The sequence below is a fragment of the Synchiropus splendidus genome, chromosome 4, assembly GCF_027744825.2.
Source record: "Synchiropus splendidus isolate RoL2022-P1 chromosome 4, RoL_Sspl_1.0, whole genome shotgun sequence".
Classification (NCBI taxonomy): domain Eukaryota; kingdom Metazoa; phylum Chordata; class Actinopteri; order Syngnathiformes; family Callionymidae; genus Synchiropus; species Synchiropus splendidus.
Window position 1 is genome coordinate 2,263,810 of NC_071337.1, and position 10,291 is coordinate 2,274,100.

The 10,291-nt window shown below is 53.0% G+C and overlaps 1 protein-coding gene across 1 annotated transcript; it reads right to left on the minus strand.

Annotated features, from left to right (window-relative positions):
• Positions 1-1,461: 1,461 nt before the first annotated feature.
• Positions 1,462-9,614, minus strand: arfgap3 (ADP-ribosylation factor GTPase activating protein 3). The gene is made up of 16 exons (XM_053863569.1): positions 9,433-9,614; positions 8,915-9,033; positions 7,474-7,546; positions 7,270-7,401; positions 7,115-7,195; positions 6,976-7,045; positions 6,838-6,897; positions 6,728-6,771; positions 5,791-5,942; positions 5,596-5,727; positions 5,399-5,527; positions 4,516-4,620; positions 4,320-4,446; positions 3,945-4,032; positions 3,757-3,881; positions 1,462-3,699 (listed from the first exon to the last, which is right to left on the minus strand). Exons 1-16 carry the CDS (start codon positions 9,496-9,498, stop codon positions 3,682-3,684), a joined length of 1,521 nt encoding a protein of 506 aa, XP_053719544.1. The 5' UTR covers positions 9,499-9,614; the 3' UTR covers positions 1,462-3,681.
• Positions 9,615-10,291: the final 677 nt, after the last annotated feature.

Below are 10,291 nucleotides of genomic sequence, written 5' to 3' on the forward strand. Positions count from 1 at the left end.
CCTGTGAATCCTTCCCACTCGGGTCAGTACCAGGAGCAGTGCTGGACTCGGGGCAACATGACCCTGGACAGGAACTCCACGCTCCTCGTGTGTGACGACCAGAAGATGATACGTCATGAGACTGTGTACCTGACTGTTGGAGAGACAGTGGAGCTGAGCTGTGACGGGGTGGGACCAAACCAGAGTGTTCAGTGGGCCTATTGGACATACCATGGATTAGTCTCAGTAGAGGACAGAACACCTCACGGGCACCAACTCCAGCTGCTGCAGAACAAAGCTTCCCTCCTGCTCACTGCTGACAGACCTGCTGATTACTTCATCACCTACTTCTGTCTGGAGAAGCAGCAGCTCAGGTGCCACCTTCACAGTCGTTTCCCTGTTGAAGTCTCACTAGACTATATCCTGCGCTGGGTGGGAGAGAGTCTGGAGCTGAACTGTTCTGACGGCAGCAGGGACCAAACACACAGCTGGATGATGTTTAATTCACTGAGGTCTGAGGACGAGAGTCTCAACTCCACTCTGATGTTTCCATCTCTGACACTGGGCCACACAGGTTTATACGCCTGTCACCTCAGTGATGATGGTTTTGAGTATTATTTCCTGTACGTGTGTCCTGAGCCTGAGCCTCCTGCTGTGCAGCTCTTCACTGAGGGGGAGGAGCTCACTCTCCACTGTGGGAACTGGAGTCAGACTGATGAGGTTCACTGGTTCATGAGGTCCAACAGAACCGGAGGACAGGTCTCTTATGTTCATGAGCATCATCGACCAGACAACGTGCATCGCTCCGGCAGCAGCCTGGTGATGAGGAACGTCTCTCTGCAGGACAGTGGACAGGTCTGGTGTGTGGTGGAGAGAGGCCACTTCAACTGTGTGTTCAGGTCTGAGACCCTGGTGAAGCTGAGAGAGCCAGAGGAGGATCACCTCCTGCTGAGGTCCGTGCTGCTCAGTGCTGTGGTGCTGGTGCTGATGCTGTGTGTGGGGGGGGTGGTGGGGCTGGTGTGGAGGGGCAGGAGGAGAGAGCAGCTCCCAGCAGCTGTGGAGGAGATGGAGATGCCCCAGCTGTCTCCAGAGTCAGACGCGCAGGAGGAGACTCCGGTCTGAGCCGCCGCGATGCTTGTAAATAACCGCTGACCTTTGACCTCTCTGATGAGGAAAGTGTGCTCTTGATCAGCTTCAATAAACGTGACATGCTTCTGACACACTCTCTGTCTGTGTGACTCACTCACACTCACACTCACACACGCGCACGAGCTCCAGGAAACTCTCCGTCCAGTCGACGTGGGACGTGATCAACCCCAAACTACACCGAGAGAATGACTTCATGAAAACAAGATCCGTGGGTTGGGCCGGATCCAGAACCGTCTCTGGTTCCGGTCCGGATTTTGAGGGAAAGGTCAGGCGTTTTGAAGGAGTCACGTGACTTCTGGGTCCGTTGGATCTGAGAAGGTCCAGGACCCAAACTTCACGCTTCCATGGCCTCAGCTGGGACTCGCGCAGGTCCTCTCTAAACCGACAACAAGCGGTCGGTGTGTTTTGTTTTTGTTTGTGGAGGTGACGTGCAGTGGCGCTCGTGCACTGAAGGACTCCCGGGGCGAACATTTCACCAAATCATCATCAAAGTCTTAAAAACGTGGAAAGACTCTGTCGCTGAACATGATTGTCCAGCATCGACATGAAGTGCGGAAGGTCACAACAGGCCACAAAAGATCAGGTTGTTTCTCTGGTCGCTTTGAGGGTCAAAGGTGAGGGGTGCGACACTCCTCATCATCATCAGCTTCATCATCACCATCATCACCATCATTACAAAAAAATGTAAAATACAGTTTAAACCATCACATTAAAACGTTTGCACTAAAAAAACCTTCATAACATTAAAACATTCCACAGTCGATGCATATTTTCCCTCGTGTTTACGGACCCCTGCCTTTTCAGCTCCATATCTGTCTGGTTGGCCATGACGTCACTTGGGGTCACCCTGTTATGTAAGACCAGCATGCACCTGGTCCTCCACAACCTCAGGCAAAATGAGGACACAGTTTCATGCTCAGAGTAGAGCTGGGCCTCATCTGCGCAGGAAGCTTTCTGGCGGCCTCCCTGAGGCGGAACGTCCAGTGAACCCCTCACTTCTGGAGAGGCTCTGAGGCGGCAGGTCCGGGTGTCCTCGCCTCAGCTGCTGCCCCCACGACGCGTCAATGGGAAGGAGACATTTGGAACCACAGAGAGACCAACAGAAGAGTGGCGCAGGACGCATCACCGTGTGGTGAATCCACTCCAGGTCTTGCTGACGTCCACTTTGTACAAAACCCGCATCATTTCCAGGTTACCGTTTGAAATAATCGTCTGGAACCAGCTGTTTCTGACACGACCTTCTCACCTCAGGCGCAAACGTCTTCCATCATCCATCTAATGGAGAGCCTTCTGGCACGCATGTGACCTCAGGATGACCCCTGTGTGAGACCCGCGAGGGTTAGATGATGTCATCAGTGACTGGGGTGGGTGCGTGAGACAAGGCATCTGAGAGCTGCCGAACCGGGCCGGACGCAGAACCGGATCAGGGGATGGAGCCGTGAGCAGAACAGAAGTATAAACTCTTTATTGCCACATGACAGTGAAGCAGGAGCTGTCAGGTCGCCGACATACAGGGAGCAGACATGGAAATCTGGGGATGAAGGCAGAACAAAAAAGCATGTGACCCAGCAGGACCCAGAGGACTGAGACCTGCCGGAGCTAAAACACACACAACCCTGGTGACAGAAAAAAAAAACATGATTTGAACACGCAAAACCTTCCACTTCCCTCCGGAATACCGGACACACGACAAACACCGAACCTTCTCAGCTCAGACTCCTACATTCATATAAAGGAAGGTCATGAAAACCTTCAGAAAGTAAACCTTCACCTCCAAAGTGGCCATAGCAGGTGTGTAGTGCAAGACTGGTTCTGTCGCTTCACAGCAAGTCAGTGATCTTCAGAGTCCAGAGGATTGAAGCTTCAGAAGCTCCGAGCTGCCGGCGGGAACACAAGATCCTGGGCTCAGTGTCAGGTTCTTCTGTGATCATTGGGACCTCTTCAGACGCCACAGACTCAGGGGAATCCACGTGTGGAGGTCTGGATCAAGTCCATCAAACTTGAGACGTGTTAAGATCCCGCAGCCTCGGTCCTGCCTCCACCAGAGTGAAGACAGAAGCTGGTCTCTTAACAACATGAGCTTGTTTGGTTGGAGCTAAAACCTGCGCCGGCTCTTCGTGGATCAGCGATCATCCTTGCCCATCCTCCGGGAGGCGCTCCAACACACCTCATGTGACACACACTCTATTCCCGGCCGGGAGCTCGGACCTGCGACTTCAGTTCAGCGAGACAGAAGGCGGCGCCGGCGCGCCACTGGAGAGCCAGTTGCAGCTCTGACACGACACGTAGCTGCGCGAGTAGAAAGCAAGAAGCCTGGCGACGCCTGGCAGACGCTGGAGGTCCTTCTGATGGCAAGTGCACTTCAGGGGCAGAAGACGGGCACCAGCATGCAGCGTGATGGACCTCCCATAGCAAGGGCAACAATAGATCAACAACCTGGCCGCTGCTGCTTGGAACAGCAGGGGCGTCTCCTGCCGCGCCGGGCCGAGCCAAACAACCACAGGCTGGACGGAATCCTGGCGGCGCGGCCACCATTGGCCCCGCCGCCCCCGGTCAGGAGCCGTAGTGATCCTAAACCAGAGAGAGTGTGAACACGGGAGCCAGGACCAGCAGGTGGGAGCGGCGCACCTGGATGGTGTGGACCACGCCGCTGGCCATGACCGAGAGCTTCCCCGCCACCGAGCGCACGCCGTACTTGAGCTGGGACATGTTGGGGGCGCTGGGGAGCACGCTGCTCAGCTGGTAGGAGCTGCCTGGGAGCAGAGGTCACACAGAGGTCACGCGTGACGGCGCCTGCTGCTGGAGCTTGGTCCTACCTGCCGCCTTCTTCTCGTCCTCGAACAGGTCAGCGGAACTGATGGCCGAGTTCCCAGCGAACCTCTCCAGCCGGGTCCTGGCTTCGTACTGGACCCCACAGAGGAGGAGATGGTCAGAGCGTCTTCAGGAGGCCACACTCGACGCACCACTTCCATTCACTTCCTCCTGCTCCCAGCCTCCAGTTACACCTCTCCACAAACATCTGTCCTCAAACCTGACCCCTCCCAACCGAGCCACCCTGCTGCACTCACTTCCTCTCCTCTCTGAAACCATTTGCTCGCAGCAGATTCCAACCAAATGATGTCAGCAGGCCGACTAGCCCAGGGTCAAAGTTCAAAGAATGCAGCGACAGGAAAAACGGGTTCAGAAATTACCCCGGAGTTGTCTTGCTTCCCGAAATACATGTCGGAGGAGATGGCCTTCACGTCGCCCCCGAACTTCCTGGAGGCTTCTCCGGGTTCTGCAACTGGCAGCGGCTCAGGCTTCCTCCGGGACGCGGTTCTGCGCGGTAGCTACGGCATCAGGTGGTGTTTACAGCCGACAGGTCGGGCGCCGGCGCCGCAGACACACCTGTCATCCAGCGATGTCACAAAGAAGTCTGGTTCGGGACTCTGGGTCTCCTTCGGCCACCCGTCCGTCCACCTGGAGGCCTCGCCTGCATCCTTGCGCTGATAGCTGAAACATGTTTTGGGAATGAGGACGACCAGGACGGTCTGTCACTGCCTGATGCGGTCCGCAGGAAGTTCCAGTACTGGAACCAGGTGTTAAAAACACGTACGCACAAGGTCTACGAATTGTGTTTACTGGTTATATGGTGTAAAGTTGTGGGTTTTTTTTTTTTAATGGTTATTAAAATAGGAAATTAGGGTCCGTCTGCCTGACGTGGTCCGCAGAAATGATGGTGCTGGAGCAGGAAGTTACCAACTAACCGGTTTACCGGTGAGTGCAACGTGCAATTATGTGAATTGATTTTTTACTATTAAAATAAATAATATATTTGTACGTTTCTATCTGCTATGATATTTTTTAAATCCAGTATTACTGAATCATTCATAATTTCAAACTCCTCCAACACATTTGACCTGCGCTGTGCATTGCTTCCCATTTCTCCTAGAATTTGTTTCACATTGATTTAAGAGGAGCGGGAGTGAGCTCATCTGCCCCTGAACAGGTTTATGTTGACCGTGGTGCGGCGCTTGAGTCCGTTTATGTTGTTGGATTAAAAAAAAAACAAAACTAGAATATCATGTACAACATACAATTTCTTAATCTAGACTCTAGAAGTAAAAAAAAAAAAAAAACTTCATCGCCTGTGCGCGTCATAACCATAGACGCATGCGCTTGATCAGTAAACGTCAGTTGGTAAACCACGTGACATTTCCGGTCCCAGCACCAGAATTTCCGGCGGACCGCATCAGGCAGTGACACTGTCCACAGGAGGAGCCCCACTCACCTGGAGCTGAAGGAGCCCACGTCCTCCTCCTCCTCCTCAGCGAAGCGGCGAGCCCTGCTGGTGGCGCCCCCCTGTGGGCTTTCCTGCTGGATGATGTGCATGTCTGCCGTCACCGAGTGGGACACCCCGCTGCAGGAGGACAGGGGAAGCATGAGACGTGGCGCGGCCGCCCAGGGGACGCTCCGGCGGAGCCGCACCTCCGGCCGCCCAGGCCCATCCCCAGCCTCTCCGCCTGCCCCTTCTTCCTGTCGTCCAGCCCCCGCAGCTTCTGCTCCTCCAGCTTCCGCTGCTTCTCCAGCTCCTGATAGGCCAGCCGCATGGACGGAGCTCTGCGAGGGAGAGAGAAAGCTGACGGCCCCTGAACGCCACGCCCAACCTGCAGCTGCTCTTACACCGTCTCTGACGCGGGGGCGCTCTTCATGCAGCTCGCCGCGGCGTCTTCCTTCTCTTTCAGCCGGTCAGCAGCTTGAGCCTTCTTCTCCAGCTCGGAGAAGCTCCTGCTGCTGACCTTCTGGGCGCCCAGGCCTCCTTTCTTACTGGCCAGCTGCGACACACACACACACACACACACACACACACACACACACCGTTCAGACATTTCAAACTTGACTCAAGCTCGGAGACACCAGTGATCTGCTGAGTCGGGAGGTAGCGTGGGTCACACCGCCGCCGTCCGTGGTCTTCTCCTGAAACACACCCTGCTTCTGCTGACGACACTGGAGTTACACCCTGATATAGTGCGACTGTTGAGCCAAGCTGTGCATCCTTCATTCTGGGGTCACGGCTAGTCATTTTGGGGTCCCAGAGCCAGATCAGTTGAGAATCATAGGTTTGTTTTTCTTCCACTTAAAAAAACATTTCTACTGGACAAAACATTGGAAAACTTCCTTTTCTACCTCCCCAAGAAAAACAAACTCAGAGAGTGCAACCCTCCAGCGAGAAGCTCCGCCCCCTCCCCGTGACAAAGTAACTCCTTGATGTGGACGGTGACCCAGGTCACTCCCACAACTGGGTCACTTGTTCCACATCCCATTTGACACACTTCCAGGAAACTCCATCCAAATCCCTCCATCTAAATTTTCAGCACAGACAAACCCAAAACTTAAGCTGAAAGGCTCCATGAGCTGCAGCATGTGGCTGAGTGAGCTGGCAGACGTGTGTCACTGTCTGCTCAGATGAAGGTCCCTGGTTCAATCCCGAGTTTCTGCATTGACAAGCCCCCAGCCTTCATATCGGGGGGCTGTGTTACTGAGGCGGCTTGGCGGAGGTCTGCACTCTCCGAGTGCTCTCATTCCCAGCGAGTGGCCAGAGGGCAGCTTCAGTTCTTACCGTTTTCTTGGTGGCTGGCTTCTTCTTGAGAAGAGAAAGTGGTTCTACAGGAGAGAACAAGAGAGGGCATCACATTGCTGGTCGAGTGAAGCCGCACCGGAAGCACAAACCTGGATGAGCCTTCGGGGAGGCGCTCAGCATGTCCACGCTGGGGCCGTACTCTGGGTGACCTGAGAGAGAGAGAGAGACACGGCTACAGTGAGAGAAGCTCCAGCTGCTTGGTGCTCGTGAGCAGGAACCTTGGCTACCAGGGTCGTCGTCCTTCTCTGAGAAGCCGCTCAGACTCATCTGCGCCATGTTCAGGGAGTCGCCGTCGCCCTGCAACACAGTCAACACAGCTGACGCCCACAGAGATGAGCGCAGAAGCCGGGGCGGGCGGCTGCCTACCTGGGTGTGGATGTGGAAGAAGTCCAGCTGCTTGTCTTCAGGGGACGCGGGGGAGAGAGGACCCTGGCTGTCCAGCCACAGCTGGCAGGAGGAAGAGGGAGAGGCGTGAGCCGGGCGGCCGGCGTGACACAGGAACAAGCGAGCGAGCGGGTCACCTCTGTGCCGTGGCGCCTGGTGGCCTGCGTCGCCAGGGTCTTGACCTTGTCCCGGTACAGCTGGGCGGTGCGACTGTTGTACTTGGTGTTGGCCGCTCCAGAGGTGCAGCCATGTTGGTTGAAGAAGGAGGTCTCTCATGGGGAGGTCAGACAGAAGTCAACGGCGCTGTGTCCCACCCACAGTCCACCCACAAAAACACTCACTGCATTTGCGTTGCCTCCCACTTGCATGCACCTGAGCTGGAACCAGGACCAGTTGAAATCCAGCTCAGTGGACCTGCACGGCCAACACACCGTGGAAAACAGAGTGACTGGAGGATGCGAGAGACAGGCGCGCGCCCGGGGTGATGCTGCCGAGCCAACGGTGTCAGAGGGGGGCACCGTTTACACAGCTCCACGATCAGACAGCACACACCCAGCACAGGCCCTTTATCAGCCTCAGGCTCACGGCGACGCACGGCACAGGTTCAACACACAACACAACAGATAGGACTCCAAACCTAAACTGGTCGGTTAATAAGACCTATTTTTCAGGAGCAGAAGTAAAAAAAAACATATCATAAAGTTGCGTTTTTGGGGAGAATTTCTACAACAAAATCTGTACCATGAAGCAGTAACACCAGGTAAGTCATAGACATTTGTAAACATCGCTCCTGACTTTACCTGTGGCGTGGAACACAGCCGAGAAGCGAGTCGACAGAGAAACAAGGAAGCAAGAGGAGTTCTGACACGTACTCCGTCCGAGCCTTCAGGTATCCGGGCTGTACACTTTTGAGCTTTTAGTTTAGTTTAGAGCAGCGCTGGTCCGAATCCAGACGATCAGAACGATATTTACTCCGCTGCCAGGGCAGGAAGTGACATTTCGACCGTATATTTGAATACAGTCATTCTTCACTGCTCAGTTCCAATACATTTGCCACATATGGTGAAGTGACTTGGCAGCTGCAAATTGACGATAGTTTCCAACTATGGAGGACTTGTTGTGATAAATGTTAAAGAAAGTGCCCAACAAAACAAAAATGTATTTGTGATACTTTCATTAACACTTATTTCTTCCTTAAAAATATATATTATTTTTATTTGAAGATATTTTTTACAGTTTTATTTACTTTACCTGACTTCACTATATTTTATTCATGATGTACAGTTTTGGGTTTTTTTTTCTTCAAAGTTTCTTGACAGTTTGCATCAAGTGTATTTTCTTTCTTTTTTTTTTCTTTAGTCAACATGACTTGGTTCTACTGCTGGTTGGTCATTTCCATGACAAATATCTTTGTGATGATCGCATGGTTTCATGTCATCTAACAGGGTTCTGCTTTGTTTAGGTGTCAGTAGGTTAAATATGGTCATTGTTCACAAATGACGTCAAAAGTCATGAATCAGTTCGGTTGCTTGAATGGGTCCCGGACCATTTGTTTCAGGGAAGATGGGCCCTGAGATCCGAAAGGTTACGAACGCCCTGCTTTAATACAATAAAAGGAGCTTCCACAGTGGTTTCATCCCATCCCCACACGGACATTTGGGACCAGCTGTCGGGTCAGTAAACTTTCATGCTCAAGTTTGAACTGACTTTTAGATCCGATTCCAGCCTCACGAGCGTGAGGGGGTGAAGAGGTGCGCGCAGGGAGGCGTCTTGCTTCAGTACCTGATGAAGGACAGGTGCACCCCGAGAGAGCGGTGGGTCCCGGAGCAGTCGATGCACAGGAACACGCCGTAGGTGACGCTGGCCCAGCTGGGGTTCTTGGCCGAGCAGTCGAAACACACCTGCCGGGAACAGCGAGGTTCAGCGCCACTACAGGCAGAGTCATTCGTCTCACGAGGTCATTAAAAAAAGCCCGAACTGGGCTCGCGACTACCCCAGTGGGACGATGTTATCACACACGTGACGCCGCGTCACAACACCAACGTCACCGCGGTGACACGTGTTGCTTCACTATCATGACGACACGACAGGAGACAAGTGGCGTTAGCTCGGGGCTAAGCTAACACCACTTGTTTGCGCTGACAAACAAACAACACAGCTCCACAACTCGCCCGCCACCGTGACGCGTGAGACGACACGACAGACAAGTGGAGTGTGGTGTCGGGTTTCGGCGAAGCGACGTGTCCGATGTTGACTTCGGCGACTTCCTTGTTGTGACTCGGACACGCGCAGAAACGCACCTTATTGGTCTGAACGGAGCGCAGTCTCTTGAAGATAGCCGTGATGTCCTGCTTGCTCGGCTCCATGGTTCTCCTCCCAACACTCCGAGGAAAAGTTCCCGTAGTCCGTGTCTCGGAACTGACAGACCCACGTCAACACACTGACGTGGGCACTTTGTTGTGATTGGCCCCGGAAGAAGAGGGGTTCCATGGGTAGTGTAGTTTTCACTGTTGCACATCGGGATGGAGGAAGTCGAGCAGCGAACTTCGAGAATTATGTCTTTGTTTTTCAACCGCTTTTTACGTTCCTTCGTTTCTATAATATTGAAGGTTCTCTTTATCGCGATCCGTGAAATAAATTGGGCTCCAACTGCCTCAAAACGGATGCGTTTTGGAAAGTAAATGCATTTGTTTTTATTAGCATGCTTTTTATTAGCTACCAATGACGTCATGGGCGTGTCACAGGTGCGCCGGGTTCAGGTGAGGGGAGGGAGGGAGACGCCCCTGTCACTGCCCTATTTGCTTCTTCATCCCGTTTTGCTTCCAGGGCTCAGTTTTATGTCGTCATTTCCTGGCCGCATGCGCACATTGGAATTTCAAGACGTAATTTCCTGTCCACGTGCGCACATGGGTGTCGCTGCTTGACACATAAATTAGAATAAAATTAGCAACGTCATTGCGCCACGCCTCACTACACACTCGTATTTCATCAAGAGAAGCAGAATTTGAATTACTAAAGTACTACGCCGACGCATTAACTGTATTTTAACCTTATTTTATATATATCACTACATTTGACTTGTATTCAACAATTCGGATATTTTAACAAGATTTTGTTTTGTTTGATGAATCGTCCAAAGGAAACTTTTGTGATGGTCAC